Below are 14,415 nucleotides of genomic sequence, written 5' to 3'. Positions count from 1 at the left end.
AATTTTTTATTGGAAGTAATAGTTTCCAAAGGACGTGGGGCACCCGCCAAGGCATTGCTTCCCTCACGCTCCATTTCTATTCCCAAGCCTTGGGCTGAGTTTTATTTCTGCAATCACAAAGTCAGACATTGATTTGATTCAATAGAGGGTCCACAGCAATTTATAGTTTCCAAAGGACGTTGCCAATCCTGTCAAGGCATTGCTTGGTGTGTGCTGCATTTCTAATCCAAAGTCCTCAGCCAGAGTTTCATTTTTGCAATCACAAGGTCAGCCAGTGGCACCATTGATCAAAAGGTTCAAAGGCAATTTATAGTTTCCAAAGGACGTTGCCAATCCTGTCAAGGCATTGCTTGGCGTGTGCTGCATTTCTAATCCAAAGTCTACACAAGTAGAAGAGGGACTTTTACAGTGATAAGAACCCAATTGAACAGGAAATAAGACTTTCAAACCAGGAACAGGTTTCTTCAAATATTGAAAAATAGTGTATTATAAAAAGTTATGAAAATTCGCCAAAAATCATAGGAGACAGGAAACATTCTGCAATTTGTTGAGCAAAGAGTGTGGAATGTGTTCTCCCACTGTACCAAATTTGATGAGAATAGCTCAAGAAATGAGGGCGGGAGACCCCCAGAAAAGTCCCCCCCGGTTTCCTGTTTTTTGGCGATTGCGCATGCGCGTCCGCCATTTTAGAAACATTTTAGAAACATTACGAATTTTCGGAAATATCCAAAAATTTTGGGTGAAACATTTAGAAATAATTTCTACATCGAAAAGCCGGCACCCCCTACTTTAGAAACGAGAATTGAAACATTTTTTCCATCGATCGGACAAGCCTATTGGTCACTTGCCAGTGATTATTTCTTCCCTTCCACATCTGTTTCCCAGCTCCTTGAAATACAACCTCCTATGACATTGAAAAAAAAAGTTTCTCCTTTCATATTGAGAAGGCAGTAGCGGAGCAGTTGCAACAGTTCCTAGACAACACAGCTGGATTAGATCCCTTCCAGTCCGGCTTTCGTGCGGGACACGGGACAGAGACTGTGCTGGTCTCCATCACGGATCACCTTCGATGCCAGCTTGATCAGGGCGGGTCGGTGTTGCTCGTGTTATTAGACCTCACTGCAGCATTTGACACAGTCGATCATAATCTTTTGACCCACCGCCTTGCCGTTGTTGGAGTCAGGGGGACAGCTTTGATCCGGAAGCTCAAATTGGTGCAAAATGCAGCTGCCCGGCTCCTTGCGGGAGTCCCAATGAGATGCCACATAACACCAATCTTACGGCAGCTGCACTGGTTACCAATTGAGCACCGGATCACTTTCAAAGTGATGGTACTTACCTTTAAGGCCTTACATGGTCTAGGGCCGATGTACCTGAGGGACCGCCTCACTCCCTACAAACCCCAGAGATCCCTCCGTTCTGAGGACCAAGACCTGTTGGAAGTCCCCAGTTTTAAGGCCTTGCGTCTAACAGCAACTAGACGCAGAGCCTTTTCAGCAGTGGCACCATCTCTCTGGAACACCTTGCCACCTGAAGTCCGTGCCTTGCGGGACTTGTCGGCTTTCCGCAGGGCATGTAAGACACACCTGTTTCAGCAGGCCTTTGAGTTCTGTTAGATGTTTTAAAAGGTGCTTTTAGGATGTTTTTAAGATATTTTTAAAGATGTTTTAAAGATGTTTTAAGATGTTTTTAAATTGTTGATTTTAGTCGGTTCTTGTAAGCCGCCCCGAGCCCTAGGGGAGTGGCGGCATATAAGTTTGAAAAATAAATAAATAAATAAATATGTATAATGCCAGAAACAGCCATGGTGGTGTGGTGAAGCACAAAATGGAAATCCCAGAGAGAGAAATGAGGGAATTCCTGCAATCATCAGTGCTAGAACATTAACTTTACGTCAACTGAGATAAGCATCAAAATTGAGTTTCAGATAGACTTAATATTTTACTGTGTTTTTTCGTACACATGCATCCAAGTTGTCTCCTAACTTATGGTGAGCCCATGCATTTCATAGTGTTTTCTTAGACCAGTAATATACAGTGGTGATTTTGTCGGTTCCACCCAGTGAAATCTAGCGTACAGCACCTGGTATTCACTGGTTGTCTCTCCTCCAACTATAAATTAGGGCTGACCCTGCATAACTTCCAAGATAAAATGGGATCTGGTGTCTTCAGGATGTTTAGATTCAATCTTTAGAGCAGACCAAACAAAATCAATTAAATCAAGTTAGTCAAGCAGAACTACTCTACATACGGCTAAGTTTGGATCAGATCTATTTATCTGTGGAACCTGATTTCAAAACAGCAACTAGGGATTGCCTCCTGCTTTTCATTGTTGTTGTCTTAACAAAGGCTATGCAAAGGCTATGCGACTCTGAATTACTGTTAGCCATATAACCATTAGTCAACATGGATATAGCCAACATACATCCATACTGTAACAGAAACTATAAGAGAAATTCATAATATAGATACATTATTTTTAAAAGGCTCTAACCTCCAAGTCTCTCATCCAGTTTTCTTTTCAGCAAATTATACTGCTCGGAAAGCTCCTGCTTAGACACTAAATCCTTGTTCTTTTTTACCTAGAGAAGAAAAAAATAGCATGAAATGTTACATTGCTAATACTAAAAATAGCAGCCATGTTGGTCTCAGAATGTCTGGGATCTGAGTTTTGCAGAAGCAACTTTCTAACTCCAATAGCTACAGATCAAAGATTCTAACTAGAGATGGAAGGATATCCAACATGTTTCCTGCCAGTGGAAAGAAAAATGAATTTGAACAATTTGCACAATTTTCTCCTGGCTTCAACATTCCAATGTGTTTGAAAGATTCCAAAAACTGCTTCTGCTATTTCTGCCTTTCAGGAAAAAGGGCTAGTACACATACAGCACCTGCTGAGTTTTCTCAAGGAGCATTTCTCTCCACTACTATAAAAAACTGACAGGAGAAAAGTAAAGTGGGGAGGATTTTGTGTTATGCAATTTGACTTACATAAAGTACCTGTCAAAAGCAGAAATCAGGGGAGAGGCAAGTCAAAAGTCTGACTCTTTGTGACCTCATGGACCAGTCCACGCCAGAGCTCCCTGTCAGCCGTCACCACCCCCAGTTCCTTCAAGGTCAAGCAGAGGGAGCCACGGAGGAGAAAGCTGCTTCGGGCCTTTCACCGTTTTTCCATCCCTCTGGTCTACGTTTCCCAAACACCATCCATCCATCTCGCCCTTGGTCGGCCTCTCATCCTTTTTCCTTCCATTTTCCCCAGCATAGTGATCTTTCCCAAGCTTTCCTGTCTTCTCATAATGTGGCCAAAATACTTCAACTTTGCCTCTAGTATCCTTCCCTCCAGTGAGCAGCTGGGCATTATTTCCTGGATGATGGACTGGTTGGATCTTCTTCCAAGGCACTTCAGGATTTTCCTCCAGCACCAAAGTTCAAAAGTGTCTATCTTCTTTCGTTCAGCCTTCCTTATGGTCCAGATCTCACAACCATCTATATATATAAATGAGTAATGGCATCACGGCAACTCACAAAACAACAAAACTACAGGTCTCCCAACCTCGAAATTTGACAACACAACCCATCATCCATGCCTCTAGGTTGATACAACAAAAAGAAAAGAAAAATAAAGTCCTAATTAGAGGGAGAGCAATAATTTTTTTTATCCAATTGCTGCCAGTTTAGAGGGCTAATCTCTGCCCACTTGGTCTCCTAGCAACCAAGGGACAGCCAGGGTTCAGTTAGGGGACAGGCAGATTTAGGCCTCTTCCACAGATTATCTAATTTGCACTGGATTATATGGCAGTGTAGACTCAAGGCCCTTCCACACAGCTATATAACCCGTTTATAATCTTATATTATCTGCTTTGCACTGAATTCTCTTGACTCCACACTGCCATATAATCCACTTCAGTGTGCGTTTTATACAGCTGCGAAGAAAGGGCCTCATATAATCCAGTTTTAAGCAGATAATATAAGATTATAAATATACAGTAGAGTCTCACTTATCCAACATAAACAGGCTGGCAGAACGTTGGATAAGTGAATATGTTGGATAAGAAGGGATTCAGAAAAAGCCTTTTAAACATCAAATTACGTAATGATTATACAAATTAAGCACAAAACATGTTATACAACAAATTTGACAGGAAAAGTAGTTCCATGCGCAGTAATGCTATGTAGTAATTACAGTAGAGTCTCACTTATCCAACACTCGCTTATCCAATGTTCTGGATTATCCAACGCATTTTTGTAGTCAATGTTTTCAATATATCGTGATATTTTGGTGCTAAATTCATAAATATAGTAATTACTACATAGCATTACTGCGTATTGAACTACTTTTTCTGCAAAATTTGTTGTCTAACATGATGTTTTGGTGCTTCATTTGTAAAATCATAACCTAATTTGGTGTTTAATAGGCTTTTCCTTAATGCCTCCTTATTATCCAACATATTCGCTTATCCAACATTCTGCCGGCCCGTTTATGTTGGATAAGTGAGACTCTACTGTACTGTATTTACAAATTTACCACTAAAATATCACAATGAATTTAAAACATTGACTACAAAAACATTGATTATGAAAAGGCAGACTGCGTTGGATAATCCAGAACACTGTATAAGCAAATGTTGGATAAGTGAGATTCTATTTTAATATGAAATAATTACTGGGATAGAATAAGGCAGAACAATATCATCTCTAAAACCAGGACAGTAAATAAAGACCAACAGTCTGAAAGCAGGGAAATTGGAAATTCCACAAAGGAAACAATCAGGGCCAGCTAATACCTCCCAAGAAAGGATTCTTCCAGAAAGGAAGCTGAGAAGGAAGCACTGTGTATTACCAAAGTCATTATTATTACTATTATTATTATTATTATTATTATTATTATTATTGTGTTGCGGTCAACCGTGAAAATGAATACAATCTGGCTCCAAGTATTCAAAAACACTAAAATCAGAATATATAAAAATTAATGTGGTATAATAAAACAGAACAATACAATCTCTAAAATCAGAACACTAAATAAAGAACAACACTCTGAATACAGGAGAATTCCACACAGGAAACAATCAGGGCCAGCTAACACCTCCCAACAAAGTATTTCCATCATCAAAGTCTGGCAAATCCTCTATTTTCTCAGGGCCACAGACAGTAGAAGCACATAAAATATCGCAAACAACACTACTCTGAAAACAAGGGAATTCCAGACAGGAAACAATCAGGGCCAGCTAACACCTCCCAACAAAAAATTCACTCAGGGAGGAAACAGCCAGGCTTTAAAGCTGCAAGGTCATCTTAAATCATTTTTCCTAATTGCAGCATTCATACTTGCCTCCAACGGACAAAACAAAACCAGAAATATTGTATATTCACAACCTTTAGGAAATAATATCCCCTGATGGCGCAGCGTGTTAAAGCACTGAGCTGCTGAATTTCTGGACTGAAAGGCCGCAGGTTTGAATTGGGGGAGCGGAGAGAGCCCCCACTGTTAGCCCCAGCTTCTGCCAACCCAGAAGTTCAAAACATGCAAATGTGAGTGCATCATTAGGTACTGCTCCGGTGGGAAGGTAACGCCGCTCCATGCAGTCATCACACATGACCTTGGAGGAGTTTACGGACAACGCCGGCTCTTCGGCTTAGAAATTGAGATGAGCATCAACCCCCAGAGTCAGACATGAAAACCTTTACCCTTTACCTTAACTACCACCAATTCCTCAATACTTTATTTCCCATACCACCAGACTTCGCCACAGCAACGCGTGGCCGGGCACAGCTAGTAAGTTACTATGGGGAATACCATTGCTTTAACTATGCGGACTTTCGTTGCCACTGTGATGTCTCTGCTCTTCACTATTCTATCGAGGTTGGCCATTGCTCTCCTCCCAAGAAGTAAATGTCTTCTGATTTCCTGGCTACAGTCTGCATTTGCAGTGATCTTTGCACCTAGAAATATAAAGTCTGTCACTGCCTCCATGTTTTCTCCCTCTATTTGCCAGTTATCAATCAGTCTCGTTGTCATAATCTTGGTTTTCTTGAGGTTTAACTGCAACCCAGCTTTTGCACTTTCTTCTTTCACCTTGGTAATAAGGTTCCTCAGCTCCTCCTCACTTTCGGCCATCAGAGTGGTATCATCTGCATATCTAAGGTTGTTAATGTGTATTCCAGCTATTTTAGCTCCGGCCTTGGAATCATCAAGCCCCACATGTCGCATGATGTGTTCTGCATACAAGTTGAATAGGGAGGGTGAAAGTATGCAGCCCTGCCGTACTCCTTTCCCAATCTTGAACCAGCCCTGGGTATATAGGTATGTAAAATAAGTATAAAATGCAAACATTTACTGATAATAAATCAGCATTTGCAAGGCTTTCTAAACAGGCTGATTTTCCTTTTTGTGGAGTACAGCTGAAGCATTTTTTTTTTGCAGAGTCCACTGTAAACCTGTATGTTGTTGACAACAGGTTTGTGTAAGGCATTCAGAAACCTTTTACTGTTGACAATTTTTGTGACCCTAGCACAAAGGTAAGGAGGTCCCATTTGGGGTCAGGACACACAGTTTAAAAAGCAGTGACCTATAACATCACTTCACTTTGTCTAATAGTAGGACTTGCCCTGATAAGTGTCTACAAAAGGGAATATAGTTGGATGGTAATCAAAACAGTAATTAATACAGTAATATTGAATAGGATAACTGAACCTGGATTTTAACATCTTGGCAAAGACTTTCAGTCTTAGTCACGTTAGCTTCTTGCAGACACTCCTTCTCCTGGAGTTTTGTGATCTCATTATTATGCTCTACTTCAGATTTATCTGCTCCTTTATGCAAAGGGGTTATGGTGACTTGTTCAAGGAAAAAAAGGAGAGAGAAAAGAAAGCAGTATATGTAAGTAACTTTCATGTCCATTATCATCATCATCATCATCATCATCATCATCATCATCATCCTTCATTTTACTTTTAGGATAAAAGTAAATAAGCTTCCACAGTCAAATCTAGTAATCCTGTGCTAAACATCATTTCTATGGTATCAAATTTTGCCTTTATGTGTGCCGCTCTGAGTCCCCTTCTGGGTGAGAAGGGTGGGATATAAATATGGCAAATAAATAAATAATTATACAGTAACCCAATTCTAAAGCTGCCATGGAGGGGTGTTTAAAGGTGGAGATATTGGGTCTGGGTGGTTTGCCATTCATATATTTTCAACTACAACACCCTCTCAGGCTTTTGGTAATTGAAGTCCAAATCATCTGGAGGGCCAAAGGTTTCCTGCCCTTATTTTAAGTTCTTTGAGCAACCCAATTAGTAAGCTATACTTCAGTAAAAATTCCTCTGTAATGCCCTCTTTGTTGTCCACAACTATAACGTTTCTAAGCAGGGAAGGGTGCTCTGTGTGATCACTTAGACCAATGATATTTCTGGTTGGACAATTCTAATTTGTTTTCAGGATTATTTAGTGAGAGATACATACAATACAACAATGTTGATATTAAAATCTCAGGTCATATCAGAGGTAGGCATTTGTGACAATCTAAAAGTTTCTCGCCCATCAACCTCTTCAGCCCTAGCTGAGAGATGATGGACATTATAGTCAAAAACTTCTGGAGAAACTTTCTTGGCTCTTGTTTTATTTAATATTGATTACACTATGCTTTATACTGCAAAAGGAATTGTATATCCAAATCAATTGGTGGTTTTATAACTGGCAATGTGTGGGGTTAAAATCTGCACTGTGATGTTTGCTGAGCATTGCTATGTTGGTATATGTGCATTTCACAGCAAAAGTAAATAATTATTTGCAAGCAGAAGCGGAGCAACGACCAGTTCCATAACACCACCACTCACATATAGCAGAAAAAATAAAGCCTCTTTGTCTTCTTGGTAAAAACATGGGAAGTACTTTTACTTACAAATATTAAAGATACCATAATATCTGATGGTTAGAGGATCTGTAACATGTGCTATTCAAATAAGGAGAGAAATGCAGACTACAAAATGGAAGATGAACAGACTAACTGCAGATTAACTGATGAAGGAAGAGAGAAAGTGTGGCTAAGACAAACAAATAGGAAATAAAAGACATGAATGCTTGGTATGCCCAAATTCTTACAGAGACATACAAGCTACAACCACTGGATATAGGTATGCAAGGTTGCTATCTCTAGTATTTGGTGCATAATTGTGGTAAGTTAACAGCTTGTGGAACCTACATACCAAAGTCCAAACAAAACAGAAGGGAATAATTGCTAGAAGAGTGCAGACTCTATATGAAGATTACCCCTTTCTTTAAGTAAAGTGGGTAGCCCTTTCCTAAAGCACTATGGTATTCATAATAACCGGAGGAGAGGATTTTGATAGGGGTTTACATAGACAGGAAGGCCATTATGGCAAATATCCTGGCTTAACATGTTGAGTAAGCAAAATACAGTATGTCCTCCATATCCATGGATTCTGGATCCATGGAATCAACCACTGACATTACTTGTTAGCCACCTTGAGTCCCTATTTCAAAAGAAAGATGGGATAAAACCAAAATAAAACAAAAAAATCAAATCAAGTAATCCATCAACAGCTTGGATATCCCTCTCTCTCTCTCTCTCTCTCTCTCTCTCTCTCTCTCTATCTCTCTATCTCTCTATCTCCAAAAAGCAAGCCTTGATTTTGTCATTTTATAGGAGGCATGCCACCTTGCTATGCCACTGTATATAATGGGACTTGATCATCCATGGATTTTGGTATCCATAGGAGTCGTGTAATGAAAGCTTAGCAGATATCAAAGATCCGCTGTAATGCATAATGTACTGTATCTTGGAGACCTTGCAAGATTACTTGTAGTTTAAATGACTATACTGCATCACTGTGTACAAGGAGGGAGCATCGTTGCCTCTTTAATGGTGCTATGCAGGCAGTCATTTGGACAAATGTTTGGTTCTTTTATGCTTTCTGCTAGAAGCCATCTCCTCTTTAAATACATTGCAAACTAAACATACATTTGTTAAATAAAAGTGCTGCTTATTTAGGAAAAATTCCTTAGCTGAGTGAGTTGGCACAGCTGCTAAAGCTGTTTTTGTCTCACTCAAAGACAATAATAATACCTGCCTATTGCAAATGATGCTCAGGCTAGGGTAATGTAATAGACAACCCAAAGGATGGAAGCATATGTGTGATTTAAAGAACAAAGGATTTAAAAAATAATTTATGTTCACATGAGATCGCTTTATGTAGATCCTGCTACCCTTAGCAATGCTCTGATGTTTATATTCTTCAAATTGGCACCATCTCGATGCCTCTGTGCTTCCCATCATCCCCTTCCATCAAGACTATATGATGGCATTTGCATTCTAATCAGTGTTTTCACTGGCCCTCTTTATACCATTTTGGACTGGAGTTATATAGCCTTGTGCTGGTACAGAAGAAGTTCCGTCTGCTGGTAGCCACACTTTTTCTACTATTCCCTCAGTTTTCTAAACCTCATTTTGTACAGGTTACCTTTCCTGAAAATAGGTTAAGAGACAAGATAGATATATGTTTGGCAGAAATTTACCCGTTAGATTGTCCATATTGCATACATGCCAGATATGATTGGAAGAGATTATCTAAGGATATCCCTTGTTGTGCCTGTATCCACTTTTAACAGAAAGGTTTCAAGGTGCTTTTTGTTTATTTGTTTCTTACCATTTTCTGCCTTCACTATTATCAATTCACAGGATCCCTGTATCTCTTCATCCTGAGTTTTGACTTTTTCCTGTGGAGGAAAAAAAAACGCAAACAGAATCACAACTCACTTTAAAAAAAGAAGCTGGTTGACATCTGCATGAATTTAATTGGAGGAGAAAAAGCACAGAAAAGCCCATTTCATTTTAAAGAAATGTTCATGCTAAGTTCCCCCAGCTCAGAGATCTAACTTCAGATCAGAGGTTCTTATAACAGTACCTACCTAATTGGTGAACCACATACCAGAAAGTTTATATTTTCATCAAACATTTTCTGAATGCTTAGTTTCTATAGCAGAATTGTTACTGTTAATACTCCTAACAATCTTCACTACTGACTACCTTAGGGTACTGAGAGCAGCACTCCAACAATATCTGGAGGTCAACATGATTCCCATCTCTGCCCTGTTTTCTGATCTAGATCAACAGTACTATTATCGAGTGTCTGAGTTATGGGATCCCAGACAAATTTGCAGGAGAGCAATAGTCTTATCTTTAAAACTAGTTTCCTTTTCCAGTTTAATTTCTTCTTCAGAACAGTCAGATGTTCTGATCTGGATGGCAATTTTTATTATGGAAATCAAACTATCAAGGAAATGTCACCATTCTCTTAAGTACATTTCTGACTCACTATGCTACCTTGATCAATTATCTCAGAGATGGAACTTGGTTTTGTATTGCCTCAAATAACACGAGTAGCTTTGCTGGTCTTAAATTCTAATAAACAGTATGTTATATTCACAGTTCACTGTTATATTTGGGAACAACATAGCCAAACATGCCCCACAGGACACTAAGTTGTCCCAGAACATCTTTTCTTCATGGAATTAAACACATATTCGTAAATTTTAAGCCCTACCTTTTTTTCACTGTATGCCTAAAGATGGGAGACAGACTGCAACAGCAAGCCTCATCCCAAACCAACCTCAATTCTTCATTTTCTTTGAAACAATCTCTTGTGGAAGAGATTGACATTCTGGCTTTATCACACCAACCTGCTTTCTTGCCTTAATAACATTAGTGTAGGGAATTGAAACCGGTTTTAGAGCATTCAGTATCACACCTCTACGTTAGTTCAATGGCACACTTTTGGCAATCTATTGTCCTGTGATGTGTCTTCCACATTGCTTTGGCAATCCATTACCCTGCCTTTCTGACCTATGCCATTCACAGGATGCCCTTTTAAAATTACCACAATTTTTCAGTTATGACAACGTGAGAAAAAAAAGAATTGCTATTTGTTTAAAAAGGAAAACAGCCAGCTTGGAACTAGTGGCATATTGGAAGTGTGGCAGGGAGACTAGTGGACAGAAGTCAGTCATTGGAAGGCAGCAATATTTGTGAGCCATTGACAGGTTTTACCTGTTACTAAAAAGAAAGTGCTAATCGAATGGCTGGGATGCCAAAGCAGTACCAAATTAGACATGGTGCCATGTAATAAGTACGGGACCAGTAAAAGACACCATTATCCTACTAAATTCTACTTTACTGCCATCATGTATAAAAGTCACTCATCAAACTGTATTTGGCAAATTGAGCCTCTCTCAAGGGGTGCACATAAAAGAAAGATATAAAATACAAAGGAGGCTGGCAAAAGGGGAATGTTTGTACCACGTTCATTATCCCACATATGTATGTCATGTATTTCCTGTTTCTTAACCCAACAGAGCTTCTGAGGTGATGTACAGTAGGTAAGGATAAAGGTAAAGGTTTTCCCCTGACATTAAGTCCAGTCGTGTCCGACTCTGGGGGTTGGTGCTCATCTCCATTTCTAAGCCGGAGAGCCAGCATTGTCTGTAGACACCTCCAAGGTCATTTGGCTGGTGTGACTGCATGGAGTGCCGGTATTTTCTCCATTTGCATGTTTTTGATCTGCTAGGTTGTCAGAAGCTGGGGCTAACAGCAGGAGCTCACCTTGCTCTCCAGATTCAAACTGCCGACCTTTCAGTCAGCAAGTTAACAGCTCAGCAGTTTAACCCACTGTGCCACCAGGGGCTCCACAGTAGGTAAAGGTACCTGTATTTCTGTATATGGCAAGGCAAGCGTGTCATTTTGTCCTTCATGCAAGGCAAAAGACTATCTTAGGCCAGCTTGGGAACTGTATGAATTTGCTTAGTTGACAGTGATGAAGCACAGAGTTAAAAAGATCTCCACATCTCAAAATACACATTGATCCAAAAGCCCACTCCCTCCCTCTCTTGAGTGGGCTGGAAGACTGATTAACCTTTTTGCTTTTCTGCACCTAGTTTTCTTCTTAGTATCCTTCTAACAGATGGTGGTGCTCCGACTCCACCCTCCACCTTAGGAGAGCTCTGCAAATTGGGCCCCTCGCTCCCTTAAGGGGTGAGTGGGAAGGAACAGCTGGAAAATATGAAGGCAGATTAAAGAACTGACAAACAAGGAGTGTGTATGCCATCAAACTGCACGGTGCAGGGTGCGGGACACACTTTCCAACGGCCTTGCCAGGCCCCTCCTCTTCACCCAAACTTCACATGGCAGATGCCCGCCCTATCCAGGCAAGGGAATGGCCAATCATAACGCATGACCAGACAACTGGGTGAAGCTGAGCTCCTCACTCCCAGAAACCTCCTGCTTCAACAATGCTTTTTATAGCAAGCTCAGAGCCTAGAAATAGCCCCTTCCAATGCACGAAGCGAGTGCATAAACCGAAATATTTTAAAGAAGGCCATAAAACACCAGCCATTACAAGGATAAAGTGTTGCCCTAATCATTCCTCCACATATTTGGCACTGGCCGCCACACTCACTTCGGCTGCAGTTCAAACCGTTACATCATCACTCAAGGAATGCTTTGTTACAACATCACCTCTTGCTACCATCGCCACTTGAGCTTTCACCATCTCAGAGTTTCCATCCCCGCATCAGGTTTTTAATAGGAGTTTATACAAAAAATTGGGTTTTGATCCTGGCCTGGGAATATGGACTGGAATGTGATTCCTTCCAACCCCAAGGTAGTCAAATTCATTTGTATTAACAACAGAAGGCAAAATAGAGGGTGTGTGAGATGGCAGATTATGTGATCATTAATTTTCTTGGAAGGGTGACTTTCCTCCTTTCTTCCAAGACACCTCAAACCCTGGGCCTCTTTCCACAGCCAACACAGGCGCAATGCAACATTTTATGCTGCTCTCAGCTTGCAGGTGGGATGTGACAACAATATAGAGTTGACGGTTGTATGAACCAACTCTACATAGGGATCCAACATAATAAATGGCTGCAGTTCTGAGTTGGTGCCTCCATGACTTCCTCCGCATAACAGATCCGCATAATACTAGAGTTAACAAATCAAAACTATTCCAGTTTTAGAACCTGGCCCAGAAAGGCACTTGGAGATCCCTGAAATTAGGCAACCTTAATAAGCACAGGCTGGTCACATGGACATCCCTATATGAACCTTCCTCTTTCCCCACTTTCAGGTCTATTCCATGTTGGTTCTGTACTTCATATCTATTTTTCTTTGTGTTAGTCACTTATTGATTAGAGCATACAAGCACATTTCAGGAATTCATGCTGAGGTGGATTTTTTAAAAGCACGTTTTCCAAAATGGGTACATGTAGCCAAATTATTTTCTTCCTCAGAATGTATTGAAGGTTGGGAACATATGCATTTCCAATCAAACATATCAGTTTAGTCCAGAATCCTATTTGGTTCTGCTTTTTTGTTTTGTCCGGCAGGTATAGATTAGGTATATCCTTTTAAAAAATCAACAACAGCTCTCAAATCTCAAGGCAGCAAACATTCCTGTTCTGAACAAAGTCCTTGTGTTTCATGCATGTGTTGCATTTTATCATTTGGCTGTACTGTCAAAATGTAATCTAACTACTTTTAAAAAAATTATTAAGCATATCCTTATCCACATATGGGAGTTTATAAAAATCAAATGGGTGAGTAAATTAACTCTGATTATATTTTATCAATGTATCAGAATAAGTGGATGGAAAACCAAAAGATTATTTTATTATGCTTAGCAGCATAACTGGATCCAGAGGCAGTTCAACCATCAGGCCAACTAGGCAGTTGCCTTTGGCGCCATCTTGTTGGGGGTGCCATCATGGCATCTCCTGTCTCCTGCCACCTGCCTCTGCTGCCGCGCCTCCCTCCACAAGGAAGGAGCCGAGGTCGCAGCTTTGGGGAGCTGCTGATCTGCTCCACAAAGCCCTGAATGCCTTCCTGGTGAGAACGAAGGCGTTCGCTGCTTTGCCTCACCAGGAAAGCGTTCGGGGCTTTGGGGAGCAGAGAAGCGGCGCTTCTCTGCTCCCCAAACTGCTGAATGTCTTCCTGCCGAGGCCTCGCCAGGAAGGCCTCGTCAGGAAGCGAGGCCTTCCTGGCGAGAACTTCCCCTTCCGCCCAGCACTCTGGTGAGCACCGGGCGGCCCAGCGCCTCCTGGCACCCGCGCCAGGCCTCCCAGTCCCCGCACCGGGCCTGCCTTTGGGGCCTTCAGAGATTGTGAGGAAAGTGGGGTTTATATATCTGTAGAAGGTCCAGGGTGGGAGAAAGAACTCTAATTAATCACCTTGATTAGTATTTAATGGCCCTGTGGCTTCAAGGCCTGGCTTCTTCTTGCTTGGGAAAATCTTTTTTTGGGAGGTGTTAGCTGTTCCTGATTGTTTACTGTCTGAATTTCTCCTCTTTATTTATTATCCTGATTTTAGAGGGGTTTTTTAAATACCGGGGGGCTATCTGGGTT

General features: G+C 40.9%; 1 protein-coding gene across 3 annotated transcripts in view; it reads right to left on the bottom strand.

Annotated features, from left to right (window-relative positions):
- The window catches only part of ccdc69 (coiled-coil domain containing 69), a 33,738-nt gene that overhangs the window by 8,383 nt on the left and 10,940 nt on the right, over positions 1 to 14,415 (bottom strand). For all 3 annotated transcript variants that reach the window (XM_008104803.3, XM_008104801.2, XM_008104804.2), the window contains exons 2-4: positions 9,669 to 9,738; positions 6,694 to 6,836; positions 2,494 to 2,581 (exon numbers count right to left, since the gene is read on the bottom strand). In XM_008104803.3, coding sequence (XP_008103010.2) covers positions 2,494 to 2,581; positions 6,694 to 6,836; positions 9,669 to 9,738 — 301 coding nt within the window. The remainder of the gene's footprint in view (positions 1 to 2,493; positions 2,582 to 6,693; positions 6,837 to 9,668; positions 9,739 to 14,415) is intronic.

This window comes from Anolis carolinensis, chromosome 2 (genome assembly GCF_035594765.1).
Source record: "Anolis carolinensis isolate JA03-04 chromosome 2, rAnoCar3.1.pri, whole genome shotgun sequence".
Classification (NCBI taxonomy): Eukaryota; Metazoa; Chordata; class Lepidosauria; order Squamata; family Dactyloidae; genus Anolis; species Anolis carolinensis.
The sequence above is the reverse complement of the archived record's forward strand: the minus strand, read 5'-3'. Positions and strand labels throughout refer to the sequence as shown.